This window comes from Chaetodon auriga, chromosome 24, assembly GCF_051107435.1.
Source record: "Chaetodon auriga isolate fChaAug3 chromosome 24, fChaAug3.hap1, whole genome shotgun sequence".
NCBI lineage: Eukaryota > Metazoa > Chordata > Actinopteri > Chaetodontiformes > Chaetodontidae > Chaetodon > Chaetodon auriga.
In genome coordinates this window covers 8684741-8703401 of record NC_135097.1, presented here as the reverse complement: position 1 = coordinate 8703401, position 18661 = coordinate 8684741, and the positions used below count along the sequence as shown (strand labels likewise).

Below are 18661 nucleotides of genomic sequence, written 5' to 3'. Positions count from 1 at the left end.
CCTCTGAGGAAAGACCTACAACCTCAACACTTAAAGGTGGTGGATGCGCTGACTGAAAAGACGGTGTAGAAATTGAGCATGGCGTGGAAGCGCACTCAAATCACTGTTATGAGATTAGACAGGCCTAAAAGCCAACACAGACACCAGTTAACCCTGATCCTCTGTTAGGGCTCCTGGGGACACTGGGCCCTCTTTCCACAGCTGAACATACTAAACATCACATGAACGGCTTGACAGTTAATAACGTTTCTTGATTTTATGAGAATTGCTTGTAAACCTGATTGTAAACTGCTGACATATTTCAGAAGTCCCCCACAAAAAAAGCATTGATGCATCACAGCATCAGTTGCATTATTGCTGTAGCTGGTAATGGTGGGGCTGGTTTTAGCTACTTTATATACAGCTGGGTAGTTCAGTCCAATAAAAAAAATTCCCTTTGACATATAAGAAATATAAAGGAGCCTAAAATGGAAATGCTCAACTTATGTACCTCAGATTTGTAGTTCAGCACTTGACTAAATGCACTTAAGTACTCTTCACCACTGAGTAAAACATGATTAAATGGATGGATATTCATATTGTGACCGACACCCAATCCCAATTATATGTGCTCATAAGAGAAGTGTAAGAAGGAGTGAACTGACCTTAAGATAGGAAAAACCCCCATGTAGGATTAACATTTCTTTGTCTTGACATGTTAGCCAACAAAAGGAGCTCATACAACTTATTAAACACGACATATGTTCTTATTTGGTGTAATAACTATTCTTTACAGCCATTTATGTATTTTGTCTCCTTCAACAAATGTGCAAACTTCAGTACTTTTCTACATGTAGGGTTCCAATAATGGCAGGGAGGGGAAAAAAGAAAACAACCTGGCAAAGCTTTATTTGTCTGTAATTATCTGTGATTTTCAAATAATGACCTCGGAAGTTTCCTGGAAAGAGCTGTTTAATTTAATTCTAATTAGAGGGAAAATTTCTTGAAAGAACAGCTCAATTTAAACCAACGAAAATATTCATTCATTAGTCATTTATTATAGGAAACAACATACATTTGAATGTTCTGAGTGTTTGCCTGTTATGCTTACCTGTCGTGCAATAAAAGACTCTGTCGGCTTTGTTAGCTATTAAATGGAATAACCCAATTTCCCTATAATGTTTCAAATCATATACCTCTTTCCTGGAAGCATGTAGGGACATTATTAACAAGTTAAGGACATGTAAATAAAGTGTTAGCAAATCATTAAAGAGAAACAAATTGGTTGGTATTGCATCTATTATTATTACCATCACACAAACAGCAGTGGGGTGTAAAAAAAAAAAAACATGGGTTAACACTAGTTTTAATCTTCAATGCACATTATTCACCACAGATAAAAGCTTGGGATTAAGAAATTCACCATACCAGCAAGTCTGGAAGTCACAGCTCATTCACTCAGTGAGTCTTTGGGCATTTAACACTACAGTGAAGTCATGGTGGTGCAGAGTGTTTGATCCTTCTGGCTATAGACACTACAATCCTACTGTAAACTATCAGTCTAACACAGGGACTCTCAAACAAACATTCTTTCTGCTTCCAAAGGAGGGCGCGGCAGAAAAGATTCGAGACCCACATCTCGCGTCTTAAGGTTCAAATTCGTGAACGGAGCAGCAGCACATTCAAGTATAACATCAGGAGAGAACTTGGTGACCGGAGCAGCAAACATGGCACTTGTTCATCACAGATGGCGCCAAACCATAATCAACACAAGCACTCAGTCTATACATGAAGAACGTGGAATTTGATCAGGAATCATTCGGGTTACATACGTTAATAAGGCGCTACGTTAAAAGCGAAGTGACCTGTTAGAAGAGCAAACGGCTACAGATTCAGCTGCACGTCAGTCACAGTTTATCAGTCATGTGCTTTTGGCTACTTCTAGCAGTTAGTAGATTCTGGAGTGTTTTGAACAGCAGATAATTAGTCTTCAAAGGTAAATCCACTTAAATAAAATAAATTACACGTTGTATACACAAAAAAAAAAAAGATTCTCAAACAGTCTAACTCTGCCACTTCACAACGCAAACCAACCTTTATACAGTTGAAAGTCTGCACTCGCGTTTTTGTCAAGGGAAAAAGCAACTGGGGCAAACTAGAGGTCATTTTAGCACTTGCTGTGGAAATACCAGCGTCTGGGAAAAGCTGTCTACTGGGCTTTGTTAAAGGAGCTTAGTTGTGATTTTACTGAAGCGGCACATTTTTAACCTCTAGTGTACACAGAGCATATCCCAAACCTCTTAATATTTCATTTGGAATACATAAACGGGAAAAGCTGGCTGTTAGTGTCGAGTGAGTTCATTCATAGATGATGTCGGACTGAGGCGAAGAGAGTCAGATCTCCTCCGTTCCTCCCCTCTCTGTGTGTAGGACATGGAGGGTCCGTGCGGCGTGGTCAGCCCAGTGGATCAGCTCCAGCAGCACTCGATAGGTCCACATTTTGAGGCCGAACACTCCCCCGGCGCCATCGGGTTCCTACACAGAGGAGAGCAAGTTAAAAACCTTTGCACCCACGTACAGGACAAAAGAATAAGGCACGGTGTTAAGTGGATGAGGGAGGCTGAAGTAAAACACTGTTTATGCTCAAACTTTCCCAGTAACTGCCCAGTTTCATTGATCTCCGTCAAAAGGCTGAGAGAGGGATGTTAGAGCGAGACGAAAAATATGCAGGACAGCAACAAGTTAAGAGACTATTTGAACGTTTAAATCTGCAGCGACTGATCTTTTAAGCACTTGAGGAAGAGGAAACAAGCCGTCTCTTTAGCTGCTAAACTTCCTTTATGTTCACCAGCTAGTTGCTAACTGTGCCTGCTGTTCGGTGCTGCCTGCTGCGGCCAAAACTCGAGTGAAGAGGGCTTAAAGATGCTCCGTGGAGCTGAGAAGAACTTCAGAGCTGGGCGATGAGTCTCGGCTGAACTGTCATTTAATCCGTTGTTAACGTAAAAATATTGATCAGCGCAGCTTTAAAGTCAAAAGATTGTCTCGGATATCTAAGCGATTACGCTAATGATTTGAACCTTTGCTCCCAGCGTTAGTCATGTTCACATAAAGGTATCCTTCATGTAATACAGGGTTTAGTCACACCCTTGCTGAAGCTCTTCCATTTCATTATGTTATTAAGACATGACAGAGGGCTCACAGCTTGGAAAAACCCTACTTTGTGGGGTCATTTTGTGCTGAAAGTCTCTGACACGCTTGATGTAGATGAGCTAATTCTTGTTGCGATATCATAACAAACGCACGTAACGGACACATGTAGGAGATGAAGCTGCATTTCATGAAGGAAAGCGGGGTTTCCTCTCGTCTGTGTGATGGCAGGATGGGGGCATTTTGTCTTCTATTGTGCTTTTTAATGGGAATTATGCAATATTTTACTCAGTCGGAGAAATTAGATTTCTTTAAATGTGTATAATGCACAAAGACTGAGTTGGCTGATCACACAGGAAACATTTAAATGAGGCTGTTAGTGGGAGAAAACGTGGGAGAAGAAGAAAAAGCCCTTTATTAGGATAAATTTATGTTTGTAGCAGTTTTTTTCTTTCGTCTGCTACTCCACCAAGACTTTCACTTTTGTTTTTCCTAAAGATATGCAACTAGAAAACAAACAGAAGTACATTATGGGTTTGTACATGTGTCACCAGAAGATGCACATACATATATATTTTGTGTCTTTAATTGCAGCGTCTTGTAACTGCATGAGAAGTAGGGTCACGTGACACATACTGTACCTCGTTACACTGGTGGTCTGGGGTGACTTCCAGGGTCGTGTCCTCGGTCAGATCTTTGGTGCTGTGGAGCAAGTGCTCCAGCCGGAGCCGGACGTTCTTCCTCATGGTCTCGTAGTCGCCTTCCAGCTCCCCCCACTCCTCCTTTTCCTTCAGGATGACACAGTGGAGCAGCCCCAGGCACTGCCGCAGAGCCGAATGCAGCAACTGCACCTGCTGCTCCGTGCTAGGCACCTCCGACTCAGGGGACAGGGACACGATGCGCCCGCCGTCTGGGGTGTGGTCCGACAGGAAGGTCTCCTTCTCCTTCTGAAAGGGCGAAGGGAAGAGGTTTTTTTTTTTTTTTCCACTTGATGCTGAGTGCAAATCAGACAGATGTATGGTGCTGCAGGGCTTGCACTTGTGTCTTTAATCATATTTTAAATCAATTACAAAGTTAACACTAAGTGACAGTCGTATTGATTATACTGATCAGTGAAATGGTGTTCTAAAAGCAAGATGAGTCAGAGAAGCATAAGAGCAGGGGGGGAAAATCCAATACACTCTATCCATTAGACACCCCGGGGAAAATGGAGGGGAGGAGGTGGAGGTGGTGCTAGTGGGGGTGGAGGGGTCTTTTAGTGTGATTACACTCTGCACCACAGCATCCCTTTGAAAAACACACAAGTGCGCACTGGGGCGAATGTTAATGGTCCTACAGCTAAAGTCAAACACGGGATCCAAACGCGACAGGTAGCTTAGCTGCCTCAGCACGAGGACATGCTCGCGTTAGAGCAAAGCCACAAGTAACGGGAAGGGGAGCGCGAGCGTGAGGGAAGCATAACGACCGTGTGAACTGATAACTCACGTATAGTTGGAGGAGTTGAGAGCATTCGTGGTGTAACAGCCGCGCAAGAGCCACCGCTCTCCCCGTCTGTGCCCGGCCGGGCACCGGCGTGTCCAGCGCGGTTATCTGCCGCTGCTCGTCCTGCTCTGCCATTTGCACTCCAGCCCTGTTTATAAAGGTGGGTTAGCAGCGAGCCGGATGAACACCGAGCGAAGAACCCCCCCGACGTCGTCAATGCGGGCACCGAAACAGTCGTCGTTTTTTGGGACAGTTACGCGGTTTGAACGCGAAGCCGTCGGTGCTCGCGACGAGTGTCAGTGAAGCGTGTTTATGTCGGTGTTCATGTTGGCATGCACGCAACGGCACGGGATTTAATTGGTTCCGCAAGCCACAGGGGCGTTTTTAGGGGGACGCACAGGAGGGTTTTTTTTTTTCTCCCAAAAAACGTCACCATGTGGCCCACCCATCCGTCCACAAATAATACCACTGTTTATTAGGAGGGATTAAACACCACATGAGAGAAACCACCATATTTTATCACCACTGAAATGCTGACGAGGACAAGCATGGAGATCTGTTTGTTTTTCTCCTCAGGCAGATTTCTTTGAAAGAAATAAAGATTTTTTTTTTTTTTATGAGCGTAAAATAAATGAACAAAAATCCCTCCTTTATTATATGTATATATACTTATTTTTAATTTTTAGATTTGCATTTAAGCACCTTTAAATTTAAAACTTAAGATACTGATTTTTTATTTTAGATAAAAAATATTTTCTAGAATTCTCGTTTTTTTTTTTTTCTTGTTTGATGCACAGATAGCAAATTATATACAGCTGTTATTTTGCAATGTTAAAGACACACACATGCATAACTGCTGGAATTATAGTGTATTTTCTATCTGCATGTCTAATACTGGCTTCCTGGTGTGTCTTTTTATGTGTGTCATGAGTCCTTTATGTTATACTGTATGAATACAGGTGTTTATATAATTTAATTTCAAGGTGTTGATCTGTTCTGGACAAACAACATTTATTTCATGTTCTGGAGGAGGTTTCTTCCATTTTTCCAGTTTTCCTTATCCAAAACGAGGTTTTAAGCACAGAGAGGTTTTGTACTGTACAGATTATAAAGCCCCTTGTGGCAAACATGTGATATTGGACTGTATAAATAAAACTGTCTTGACTTGTATTATTTCATTGTAAGTTATTGTTTTGTAGTCTATTATTACAAAGTTTTGATTTTAAGATGTGCTTGTAGTGGACCTGTCTGCTTTTAATGGTTTTTCTTAGCCATTTTTTGAATATGCCATATCCTAAATGTGATCTGATGCAGTTTATTGTTGATTCTTTAAAATGTTCACTTCAACCTGCCCCCAGTTTGCTGATGAAATTTAGTCATTTGACTAAATTTACACTATATTTACACTAATGTGTAATTCCCAGATACATAAACTAAAAATGTGCCACCTTGTTTAAAGTCAGAAATAATAAACAAAGACGTCAGAATGTAATTTGTTTATTGTTATTCTGAATACATTTTCTGATAAATTAAGACTGTAAGATTATGAGTGCTCAGTAGTGGTGGCAGTGCACAGAGGTATATTATCTAAGATTGCTTCAAAAGAAAATTGCGGACAAAAACTATTTCCATTTTAATACTGCCTGCCTGCATAGTCTTACATGTGAAAACATATCAAAGTATGAATCAGTAATTAAATCAGATGGAGCAGAGTACAATTTGAAGGGGAAGTGACACTACTGAGGTCCCTGGAAGTGAATATGATCAAGCAAGGAGAGCACGTTTACAAAAAGCATTTTGACACGTTACAGTAGGAGATCCGGGTCCAGATTTGTGCTTGCTGGATCACTGTCACAAAGTCATGACTTACCGAGACCCTCGATTAGAACAGAGCCAAAGTTATAAGCAGCACCTGCTCTACTACTACAACAACAACTCAAAATGTCTGCAACGAATACGGTCAACTGCGGCATTTAGCAAAGAAAAGATCTTGCTTTTCTTAAAGAATTTCAGAAACTACTCATTTTAGATTTTGTCTGATTTCTTTGGCAAAACCTTCACTCAAAACAAACCAATTAACTTTGTCTAAAGGTCCAGACTAAAAATCCAACACATTTTTAATGTCTAATGAATCTTTTACACTGAGAACCTTTAACTACAAAGTAAAGATACTCATCCATTCACCTCGCAAAGAGATGCATATAAAAAAAAAAACAACAGGGATACTATGAGGGCATAAATGTCATTTCTGACTTTCTTGTACAATATGTACAATCATCTTTCAGTATTTTCATCTCTAAAAAAATTTAAAACACATATATACAAACACAAGGGTGACAAAACCAAAACGTTACAAAATATTCATTAAGTGGTAAAAGAAGTGTATGTAATCTATATTATAAATCACACTCCCTGATGTAAAGTAGCTCTCTGTGGCTATGTATAATATATGACTATGGTGCTACACTCATAAAGTCTTCTCTTTCAAATATTCATAGTGTCAGCTTATGCCCTTTTCATCGGACTTTCAGTTTTCTGTTTCTTCCTTAAACCAAACTTTCTTCTGACTTGTGTCTCCTTCAGCGTACTGTGCATAAAGTTTCTGTCTCAGCTCATTTTGAGGCCTTCTGTCTAGATTAAACTATCACCGTGAACCTCAGCACACTGTAACAGAATCTGCCTCTCTCCTTCTCTCCCCCAAACCATCCCCTCATCTTCTTTCCTCCTCTCCCCGTTACCCTCCCACATCATTTCCCCTACATCCTGCTGACCGTCACCCACCACCACCCTTTCCCACAGCTCGCCCTCCCCGGGCAGCTGTGAATCCTCCTGAGCCTCCCTGCCCCACTGCACGCCCGGCTGGGAAGCCAGGGAGGCTGTGGAGGCCAGAGTGGTGACAGAGCTCAGGGTGAGGAGGGTGCTCTGAGGGTCCACAGTGGACATGGATGTCCCAGTGCTGGCAGGAAGGGTGGAGAGCTGGATGAGCTGGGAGTGGCTGGTGTTGGAAAGGTGAGCAGGAGAAGCAGGGGTGAGTTGCAGTAAGGTGGGGGCTTGCTGCTGATGTGCCACCTGCACCACATGATGCGTGGGCAGCTGGAGGAACTGGCTTTGAGCTACATCAACCTGCGTCTGTGGAGCGAGCGGGAGCATCACCTGCTGCAGTGGAGTGAGCATAGCGCTCCCCCCGTCCTGGCTCTCCTGGCTGACAGAGGGCTGGTCGGGCTGGGTGAGCACTGGGACAGTCTCTGGTACTGGGGTGGGGCTGCTTATTACTGAGCCCCCATTAGCAGCTAGGGCTTCAGCTATGAGCACCTCGGGGTGGCTCTTGGCCTTGTGGGCAACAACTGAGTCCTTTTTCTCAAACTTTTTTCCACAAATGGAACAAGAGAACTGGTAGGAGGCTTCAGCATCGTGCTTCTTCATGTGCCAGTTTAAGGAGGCCTTCTGACGGCAGGTGAAGCCGCAGATCTCACACCTGCCACGGGGTGGAGACAAAGAGCAGGTCAAAGCCTTGAAGCTGAAGTCTGGCCGACACTTTACACTGTAATTTATTCTGAACAAGTGGTGGAAGAAGTACTCATTGATTCTATATACAATGTGTATTGCATTTTACATGATAGTTTATATTTTTTACATATTTTTATCTAAAAAGTAACTTGCAACTATAGCTGTCAGATAGATGTAGCAGAGTAAATTGTCCAATATTTCTATCTAACATTTAGTGGAATAGAAATATAGAGCAACAAAATGGAAAATACTCAAGAAGTACCTCAGAATTGTACTTTATTACAGTACCTGAGTGACATGTACTTAGTTACCTTCCACCACCTCTCAGAACATGAAAACTTGATTTCTCCATGCAAGCAACACAAAGAATGGTTGTAGTTAACATTAAAGAATGAATTAAAGACAATTGCAGGGTTATTTTAAATAGATCGTTCCTAAATAAAAAAGACTGAACTGAAATAATGAGCTTCCTGATAATACTGGACACAAGCCAGACTCTAATGTCTTCCCTGTCCAGAGTTGTGACGTTGTGACATGACGCTGTAAAATGTCGTGCCCACTCACTGTATTGGCTTCTCTCCTGTGTGGATCATCCTGTGCACAGCCAGGTTATGGGAGCTCTTGAAGGCTCGAGCACAGTATTCACAGATGTAGTCCCTTTGATCTGAAAGACAGACGCCAAAAACACAAGGATGTGATTGCTTGTTGTGCTCTGCTAGTAATTTCCAGCACCTCATAAATGGTAAAATTATTTTCATGAACAAATGCATCAACATAACACAGTTTGAAGACCGCCCAAATAAACATCTGTTCCCTGACATCACCTGTATGGTGTTTAGCATGGCGCAGCAGCTGCTTCTGCAGACGAAACAAGCGCCCACACGACGGGTGATCGCACACGTACTTCTTTTTTAGCAGGTGCTGGTATTTTATATGGTGCTGAGATAAAGAGAGGAGAGAAAAGTCAGCTGGATGAAGTGCCACTCCTTTACAGGTGAAACTATTTCAATCAATGAAACATCAACGCCACTAATATTGTTGCTATTGTGCGGTGCCAAATTTAAAGGGACAGTTCACCCCGAAAACACACTTACCTGTAGTCCTATTTATCCACCCAGGTTGTTTTGGTGTGTAATGGAACGAGACGGAACTCAGCATGTGTTGCTCAAAATACCATAAAATACATTTGCAAAACTCAATAATAAAGTCTCTTTCCAGTAATCATGACACGGTTTCTCAAGATAACCCACAGACCCTGTTGTGAGCACTTTCTTTTAGGAACTATTTTCTTTCTACCAAACTTCAGTCGTGTCACTGCGCAGAAGGAAGCCTGCATCTGCTCACTGACAAGAGGCTCATACTTGTGACGGCGCAGTGCGTCCTCCACTGTAACGTTAGCTAGCAGTATCAGTTAGCGATAAACTAACCTCCACAAGCTAGTAATGTCAGACTAGGGTTAGGGGAGTAGATGCAAGCTTCCTTCTGTGCAGTGATACAGCTGGTGGGTGTAGTTCCATAGAAGGAAAATAGTGCCATCTACGTCCATGATATTCAAGAGAAGGCAGACGTCTCCATATCTCCAGAACTCAGAAACTCTCTGATTTTGGGGTGAACTGTCCCTTTAAAACTGTGCCTTTAAAAATGATTTGGGGTTGTCATGGTTAGAGCTGACATGATGGCAAACCTGTAGGTAGCGTGGGTGAGCCAAGACAGTACCACACCCCTCCATTTCACAGCGGACATACTGCACTGGGGGCTTTTTCCTGTGAAGAAAGAACAAAGGGAAACCATGTGATAATCACACTTGATCCAAACAGGACTAGTCATCAATAGTGAATAATACAATTAAGACTGTTACCTTCGTTTCGGCAGACGAGGGGCTTTCTCATCTTTTTGTTGTCTACCTCTCCTAAAACAGATTGCAAAACAGACTTTGAATTCTAAATCAGACACTTTAATCTGTCTTCCCAAACTTCCGACTGTCGTTAACAGTCATGAATCTCCCTCTTTTACATAATTTGATTGTCCTCTGATACTAAACATGTTTTGACCAGCTCCCTTTTCCTCTTGACTTCATATAATCTAAAATGTGTTCACTTTGACAGATGGAAAGGAGAAGACAGCTATGTCTGCTAGCTCAGTGTGGGCAGCCATCAGTGCTTCTGTGCTTTCCGTGAACTAATTATCAATCCATGCTTTGCTTACTTCTTGGGAGGCTCTGCATTACTGCCTACTCCATCTTCGCTCATCTTGGCTGACTGGTCCGTTTTTAAGTCATTTTCTTCTTCCTCCTTTTCTGACTCCTCTTTCTTGACCTCCTTTTGTTGTAACGTTGCACGCCGCCTTGATTTTTGCCTAAGGAGTTTAGAGATGAAGCAGAATTCACTACTGACATTCTAGATCAAGATGGCAGTCTTCATATAAAGCAACATTCATTATGAAAAGGCGTTGAGCTCAACGTACGTCTTTGTCTCGGGTTTATAGATGAGGTCATTTGGGTCATCTCTGAATGGAAGGCCTACGTCAAGAGTGTCTGGATCTGCAACGCTAACATGGACATCAACATCATACGGGCCACAATGAAATTCAAATGGAAAATCAAACAGAAGATCAGCATTTTCTCTGCTGCTTATTTGATGTGTTACACCACTCACTTGTCGTTGTTTCCTTTCAAAACACCTGTTTCCTCTCCTGAAAAACAGAGATAGTTTCTTTGGAGGGGGGTTTACAGCCTTACTGTACTGATATTTGTATGGTTGTACAATGTGGAGTAAAAATAATGCAACTGTGTCTTTGTCTTACCACATGATGAAGCCTCCATTTCTGCCTCAGGCTTGCATGCTGTTGCTGGTGTTTTGCGAGTGGCTCGGGCTGGACGTGTCCCTTTGCCCTTTCTAGATTTGGCGGTATGTTTGGATGCTGAGGACGTCCCATGTGTTAGTGACAGATGTAAAAAAAATTGCTGGCACAAAACTCCTGCTTGCAGATGAAAAGGACTTAAGTATATGTCTTTTTACCTTTTTTGGCTGTGGGCTTCTTTCTGGTTGGTCTGTGTGAGAAAGAGTCTAGAGTAAATGACAGCCAGGTACAAATCAAAATAAACCTGCAGTACACCAAGGAAAATACACAGTATACGTTGACTCAAGTGCCCTTTGACAATGAACAAGGTCAGGATACCGAGCACAGACAGGAAAACGCATGCATTCAGCTCATTTGTTTTGGTTTCAGTGGCTGGTAAACCTATAGCTTTAAGAAACCCCGCACACCTCCGACAATTACAGCATCAAGCCTCCTTCCAGTGCAATCTCACAAGTGCTTCAAAGGAGCCTCTTGAAAGTGTTACAGCGATGTTGTTACAATCGTATTGTATTTGCCGTTGCGCTCTCACTTACTGCAGTACAGGTGTGTTTTTGGAGCGTGATCCCGTCGGTCTTCCACGTCCACGGCGCAGACTTGGAGGTTTTTTCTCGTAATTGGCATTTTGGGACTCGCCAGTCCTGCCAGCTCCAGCTCCAGCTCCCCTGGCACGCAAAACACGAACAGGACCCTCGGTAGCAGACCGAGAGTCACCGGAGTCCGCGGAGGTCACCGCGGTAGTCACGCGCCTTATACTTGCTCTTCTCCGGCTGGACGGTTCAGTCGAGTCCGGGGATGGCTTAGCGGCCTCCGTTGAGTCGCCGGTTGTCTCAATCCCGGGACGAGCGCCTGAAACCTCGTCTTCCTCCGACTCCATTCGTCTCTTATTTAACTGTTATGATACTACACACTTTGTTATTACTTAATTGTGAAGATAGAAGATTTAAGACCAACGTAACGTAGAAGGCCCTAGTGGGACCAAGTTTTGTTAGCTCGGTCAAGAGTAAAATATCAGTCACTACGCAAGCACTTCATTAACTCGCTCATTAATTAAAAAGTTACTATTTATGATGAATATAATTTCACAAACATTCAGCGTTATTTACTTCTTAAAGCTATAGCAAACCTCATATTTCTTTGGCAGAGACTCAGCCTGTTTGGGATGCGTCTCCTTTAAGAACAGCAGCAGTAAAGCGGATAAGCGAACGCAGTACGTTTGCGCTCACGGGCTTCCATACTCAGTATGTAGGCTGGTTATAGGAAATGTAGTTTTTAGTGTTTCTATTCATTTATGTTTGTATTGTGCCAACCCCGTTAAAATATGAATCCATCGCAGTTATTTTGGTCCTGTAAATAATTAAATACTATTAAGCACTACTAAAAGGAAAAAATAATTAAATATTTAATATAATTCAAATATAAAGGATTAAAAATAATCTTTTAGAATTGCACAGCATACGTAAATTACACTTAAAATAAATGGATATAGATACCACTATTACTTACGTCTTTTATTCTTATAGCCTTGTTCATTACATTTTAAGCATAAACATTGTAATCAAATATATTAAAAAGTTATGATTGGACTCTGATCTACATGATTTATGTCTCAGCAAGAAGAAGAAATTGTAAAACATCAGGCCATTTCCCAGATCCCTGCACTGGCTTCCTGTGTGTCAGCTAATTGATTTATTGGTTTATAAAGAGCAGATCTTATGATCTGTTGGGACAATATGAACCATCCAGACAGGTTTGTTGTTTCTGTGCACCACGTGGAAAAAAAGATGCATTCTGTTTCAACTCTGTTTTTTAATCATGGCTTAAAGCTTCTGTTTACCACTGTCTTTTACTAAGCTTACAGGGGTGAATGTGGGTACCAGTGTCAGAGTATGCAGGGTACGTTGTCAACAAAAACTCCCCTTGGTAAATAAAGTTAAAAAAAAAAAATCAATGTTCTTTGATTTTGTTGTTTCTATGCTTTGAATACAAAACTTCTCCTGCATGAAATGTCTTCAGCTATCAGCCACTGAATCGAGTCTGTGAAGAGTGTTCTATCAGGCCTAATTGAATCCAAAGGGATTTTTATGCTCCATATACGGAAGCCAAGGACGGTCATGCTTTCAATTATTTGACTGACCTGATCTGATCTGAATGTTATCCTGAACAGAAAGACACAAGGCATTTTCTGCGTTGATTGAAGTACAGTCTGATGCACTGATAAATAATGGCTACTTGACATAAAACGCCCGTCATAAAAAGTCTCATACGATTTGCTTTGAAACTCACAAACCCAAAGTGTGTACGGTCCACTTTATGAATCTTAAAATATCTTGTTGGCTTAAGAAATCGGTGTTTTGTTTTCTTGAGATAACAAAATAATTAACTTGTGATCTCAGGATAATGGCATGAGAAAAAATAGCTGCAAGCAAAAGGATACCTTTACACACACTGGATTCTTCCTCTATGCTTAATTTAATGTCACCTTCCATTGCTCTTTATTGTCCAGACTTTACTTCCAGCTTTTATTCGTCACTGCTGTGTGATTTCAGCTGATAGCAGGTAGAACTGGTTTTGTGAGACAGCTTAAAATGATTCCTCTTTTTTACTTTTGCTTACGCTTATCAGTGTGCTGAGGATTCATGCAAGATTTCAGTGATGTTGATCAATAGCCAATTGTGTTGAAAGGTGAGTGGAATTTTTAGATTTTATGGCTCAGTCTTTAAAGTGTTTGAAATCATATGAATGCCTTTGTCTGCTTGTTCAAGTAGGTTCAGGGTGCAGTCGACCAGTTGTGCAAGTTTGATCAGGCTGAGCTTTCAGGACGTTTTATATGAAGGTTTGAGCTGAATTTTTAGATGTTTTGTGAAGGCAGTTCTCCAGAAGTAGAAGAAGAGGACAAAGGGGAGTAAAATTGTGATTGTGTGTTTCCACTCATCTGTTTTAATGTGCATTTTCAATTTCAAATGCTGGGAATATTCTTGAAATGTCACAGTTTTTATGGTGGGCTGAGGTGGAAAAGGTGGTATTTTGATAAAAGCTAACTTGACTAATGACAAGGTGGTTGACAGTCTGCAGTGTCGACTAGTTGCCTTAACAGTGTTGATCAACTTGAATGACTCAGCATTTTCCTGTGCTTCCTGAAAGGTCTCCCAGCATGCTCACAGATGGATGTTTGAAATACCTGTTTAGTCATTTCCTATTGGTGCAATTCAACCTTGGACTCATAAAACATTTTCTCATCAAATGACTTTAAATAAATACCCATTAGAGGGAGCTGATCTGGATTTTCACAAGTACTGGTAATTTAAGCTGTGTTTGAGGCAAAAAATGTAATACAGTTGCAGGAACAATACTTTCCCCTCACATTTTAAGATGTTTGATTTGAAAGAGAGCTTGTTCTATTTATGACTATTCTAATTATTCATTAACTCCCTCTGCTCTCTCTTTCGTTTCATTTCTATGACTCACTCTGTACTGAGTGTGTTGTCAGAGTGATTGTTATTTGGGATGCTTTAACTGCGCGCTCACCCTCATGCCCCTGGGCGCATGGAGAGCTGTTTTCTCGCCTACTCTGCTCTATGCTGGACCATCATCTCCGCTTCTCACAGTTGTAGGTTTTATGTTGTTTTCCAGTCTCATTCCCTTATGGTGAATATCAGGTATTGTACTATCTGGGCCATCTGTGCACATATGATGCACTGTGATGCACTATTACACACTGGCGAGGTATGGACTGGTTATTGATTTCTCATAAAGTGGGTGTGTGTTGTGTGTGTGTAAATCCAGTGGGGCATGGACCACATCCTGCTTTACCCTTAATCCATTAGCAGTAGCCTTAGAGGGCGTAGCCTTTACAAAATAGAACGTTATTTACATCCCATAAATGCCTATTATGAAAAAGCCTTCAATGACCTCTCTGACAGTCTCAACACAAATTAAAGATTAGGCTCCTAGGAGTTATTATTCATTGCATTGCATTGCATAGTCCTATTTATTTTGTCCCATCAATGACGATGGATGCTACTTAAGTCTTGGCATAAATGCACGTTACAAATGTTGGTTGGTTATTTAAATTTATAATGTTTTAAAGGAGAATACCTCATTGTTGAGTCATTTTGCCATTCATGCAATGTTAATTCATTCTACAAACCTTATGCTTTTGAATTTTGCTTTAATAAAAATTGGCAGAAACAGAAAAACACAAAACAAAATAAAATACAGTATACAGGAGTTTGATTGAGGGCATGTAAAAACACTAGGGATGCTTAAGTACCAGTGGTGGAAGAATGCAATCCACAACACATCATCTCATACATTTTTCAAACTGCTTAAGTACCTTCAGACTAAAAGGCAAGGGCGCAAGTATGCAAGACAGGTAGAACATACTGTTGACATAAGGTGTTTGACTGCAAATAACAGGAGACAAATGCCTTGAAATGTGTTGCTTTTTGTCTTTGCGTTGTTTTTAGATATGCCTGGTGCTCATGCAGAACCATCACTTAGCGCCATGAACTGTGGATTTTTTCTAAGCCTACTGGCAGGTGAGTCAGATTACATCACATCAGTTGTTGCCTGACATGACTAACTTTATATGTATAGCCCGGCCGACGTCAGACGTGCCAACTAGATAAAGCCACACAATATTCTAGGGGGAAAAAGGTACCAAAAAGAAAATCTCTAATGGATTATACTGTCACATTAATCTGCAAAGCCTTGAGTCCAGCTCCCAATATAAAGAGCCCCATAATTTAATAGCTTAAAGTCAAACTGAAATTGAAATTCTCCTCACTCATTTTGTGTAAGGAAACATAAACTATGATGATACTGCAGCTGTTGTGCACATTTTTCCCATTTATGGCAGCTATATACACTATTTTTACAAGTTCTTTCAGATAACACAATGCCTAAAAATTTGTACATCATTTGGGAAAAATGTAATAGTAAAAAAAATCTCTGCAGAGCTTACATCCTTTAATTGTCTTCATCAGTTGGAAACCATAACACAACAAATGTTGAAGATGAATAATTTGCACTCCTGCCACCTGAAAGGAGGCAAAAACTTCCTAGTGTTGCTATTTTAAGTTGCATAACATAGGCAGGGTAGGAATTTGGTGTCAACAGCATTACTCATCTTGAAACCTATTTTTGTCTGTAGTGGAGTTCACTGAATGAATGTTTATCTGACAAATGTGCTGCTGAATCCATGCCAAAATAATCTGGACTGCTCTAATTGCAAATCAAGAATCCCAACAATGCCAAATAAATGTGGTCTTCAATACTCTGAATTCAATATTAGGCCAACAGACGGACATTTAGTCAAATTATATTAGATTTCTTTCGGGAATAGCACAGTAGGATAAACAACATGGGCATATATTATTATTTTCGGGAGGATTATTTGGTCTTAATCTTGATTCTCTTACGTGTTCTTCTGGGACCTCTGCTTTTCCTCCGTTCTTCACTCCTTTCTTCTCAACACATTTTCATCTCTCACACAGCTGTCTGCCCACCTCACTTCATGGCCACGTCCTCCACTGAGGTTCCTGAAATGAACTCAACAAATGCTTTGAACTCTACGGTACCATGGGTCAGTAGACTGTCAACTCTGCAGCCATTCAACACAAAACATTCATCTACACCAAGAACACTGACAACACCAACAACTCCTCTCAAGAAGTCAAATATGTTTACTTCAACTACAGTTACAGCATCCAGCTCTAAGAGTAAAGAGGAAACTGTAGGAGCTTCAGTAATGGCAAATGTGACTGGAGTCAAAGGAGGAACACCAGAACCAATGGAGGAAATTAATACAACACCCAAAGAGAAAAGTCAAAATATAGGCACTGTCAGTGAAGGAAATACTGTTTCACACATCACACCTGTGACTGCTCTGGATGGACCTGGCCAAACCAGTCCATCATCTGATATGACCACAAGTCAGACAACTTCAGAGTCATTAGTGGTAAACCCTGATCCCCTGCATCCGGAATCAATTAAAACCACTGAGAAACAAACCACAGAACTCATTACAATGAAGAGTTCACCATTATCAGGATCAACTGCTGCAGCAAATGAAAATAATTTATCTACACTGAATGTAACCTCAGCTACAAAACAAAGGCATCTCTTTATAGCAACTATATCTACAGCACCATCAACTACAACAGCAACAGAAACTACATCAATAGAGCACGAATCCACCAAAACTCCAACACAAGTTAAAAGCTCTGAAGCAGAACAAAGAACAACAGTTGTAGCTACAAAATCCAACACATCGCCAACACGAAATACTGTATCACTGACCCCAATGTCTATGCTTACACCAACACAAACAACACCGTCTGTGGAAAAACCAATACAAACAACTGTTACATCATCAGCACCAAAACAAATCACTGAATCTGCATCATCAGCATCTACCACAACACCACCACAAACAGCTACAACATCCACAATGCACCCCACAGCAATAACACACAGAGCAGCTGTGACAGACGAGTCAAATAATGTGACGGCTGAAGTACAAAGTACAGGATCCACAACAATTTACAGCACAGCATCTACACAAATTACACAAACTACAGCAAAAGCATTCGCCCCACAGACAGAAACTACAACATCCAGAACAGAAGAAACATCAACAAGAATATTTCCCACAACACTAACAGCAACACTAAGGACCGGAGTCACAACAGGTACAGCTGCACCACAAACTTCAGCATCTGTCACAGAACAATCCCGAGCACATTATACAGCATCTTCAAGACAATCAACCACAACACAAACAGAAAATATAGCATTTCAAACACAGCTCAACACAACACCAGCCGAAACAATGCATGTTGTAAAAGAATCCAACGCACCACTAACTACTGAAACACCTGTGTCATCACAAAGTGCACTGACACAAAGCACTCTATTTGTAACAAATAAACTCAATTTACCTTCGACAGAGGTCACAAAGTCTCCATCAACTCAGTTAATCTCAGCTTTATCACAAAATAGAACATCCACCACAGAGTCAACAGTAACACAGCTGCACACAACATCTCCACAAAGTGCAGCATCCATTACAACAGAATCAAAATCAATACAAGCAACACCAGCACGATCCATATCTCCCTTAATGGACCTGACAACCACAGAAACTACACCAACTGTGGTAACACCACTCCAAACTACAGCTAGCAAAAGAACAGAAAGGCAAACCACAATTCATGCATCACAATCAACCGAACAAAAACTACCAGATGTGGCTACAACACTAACACACAGCATGCCAGTTACAAAAGGGTCAGCCACAACGCCACAACAAACCACTTCAACACAAACCACATCATCTGTACCAGCACCAACACAAACCACAACTGATCGATCTGCAGAGAGAAGATCAACACAAAGTACAGCATCTGTGACATCACAAAGCCCAATTTCAGCATCGCTGGCGGTTGGACCACCCACCACAAGTCACAACCCAACAAGAAAACACAGCACACCATCTACAAGGGAGTCAAGGACTCTTCAGACACAGGCCGCAGTATCAACAAGAGCATCATCCACGAAATCAACCACATATAAGACACCCACAACAAATTCACCACAATCAACAACTCCACTGCAAACTACATCTTCTGTAAGAGGAGAATCAAAAGAAATATCGACCAACAGACCTGTATCTGTATCTACACAA

General features: G+C 41.3%; 2 protein-coding genes across 3 annotated transcripts; both read right to left on the bottom strand.

Annotated features, from left to right (window-relative positions):
* Nucleotides 1–838: 838 nt before the first annotated feature.
* Nucleotides 839–5024, bottom strand: LOC143317518 (uncharacterized). 2 transcript variants are annotated; one of them, XM_076725680.1, is made up of 3 exons: nucleotides 4612–4971; nucleotides 3768–4070; nucleotides 839–2514 (listed from the first exon to the last, which is right to left on the bottom strand). In XM_076725680.1, exons 1-3 carry the CDS (start codon nucleotides 4741–4743, stop codon nucleotides 2374–2376), a joined length of 576 nt encoding a protein of 191 aa, XP_076581795.1. In that variant the 5' UTR covers nucleotides 4744–4971; the 3' UTR covers nucleotides 839–2373. The 2 variants fall into 2 exon arrangements, with proteins under 2 accessions (XP_076581795.1, XP_076581794.1); XM_076725679.1 differs by having other exon boundaries at nucleotides 841–2514; nucleotides 3768–4073; nucleotides 4612–5024.
* Nucleotides 5025–6090: 1066 nt separating this feature from the next.
* Nucleotides 6091–12208, bottom strand: LOC143317386 (uncharacterized). Its single transcript, XM_076725531.1, has 11 exons — nucleotides 11508–12208; nucleotides 11133–11164; nucleotides 10918–11034; nucleotides 10770–10806; nucleotides 10579–10662; nucleotides 10321–10470; nucleotides 9974–10024; nucleotides 9800–9878; nucleotides 8940–9054; nucleotides 8680–8779; nucleotides 6091–8083 (listed from the first exon to the last, which is right to left on the bottom strand). The coding sequence occupies exons 1-11, from the start codon at nucleotides 11846–11848 to the stop codon at nucleotides 7240–7242; spliced, it is 1950 nt and encodes a 649-aa protein (XP_076581646.1). The 5' UTR covers nucleotides 11849–12208; the 3' UTR covers nucleotides 6091–7239.
* Nucleotides 12209–18661: the final 6453 nt, after the last annotated feature.

Bases quoted from the DNA above. Each gene is read 5' to 3' on its own strand.
- LOC143317386 (XM_076725531.1), bottom strand. From the start codon at position 11,848: ATGGAGTCGGAGGAAGACGAGGTTTCAGGCGCTCGTCCCGGGATTGAG. The intron at 10,025-10,320 runs GTAAGCAAAGCA...AATCTGTTTTAG, and splicing joins AATGCAGAGCCTCCCAAGAA to GAGAGGTAGACAACAAAAAG. The intron at 8,084-8,679 runs GTGAGTGGGCAC...ACCCCGTGGCAG, and splicing joins ACAGGAGAGAAGCCAATACA to GTGTGAGATCTGCGGCTTCA.
- LOC143317518 (XM_076725679.1), bottom strand. From the start codon at position 4,743: ATGGCAGAGCAGGACGAGCAGCGGCAGATAACCGCGCTGGACACGCCG. The intron at 4,074-4,611 runs GTGAGTTATCAG...TCGCCCTTTCAG, and splicing joins CTCAACTCCTCCAACTATAC to AAGGAGAAGGAGACCTTCCT. The intron at 2,515-3,767 runs GTACAGTATGTG...TCCTCTGTGTAG, and splicing joins CAGACCACCAGTGTAACGAG to GAACCCGATGGCGCCGGGGG.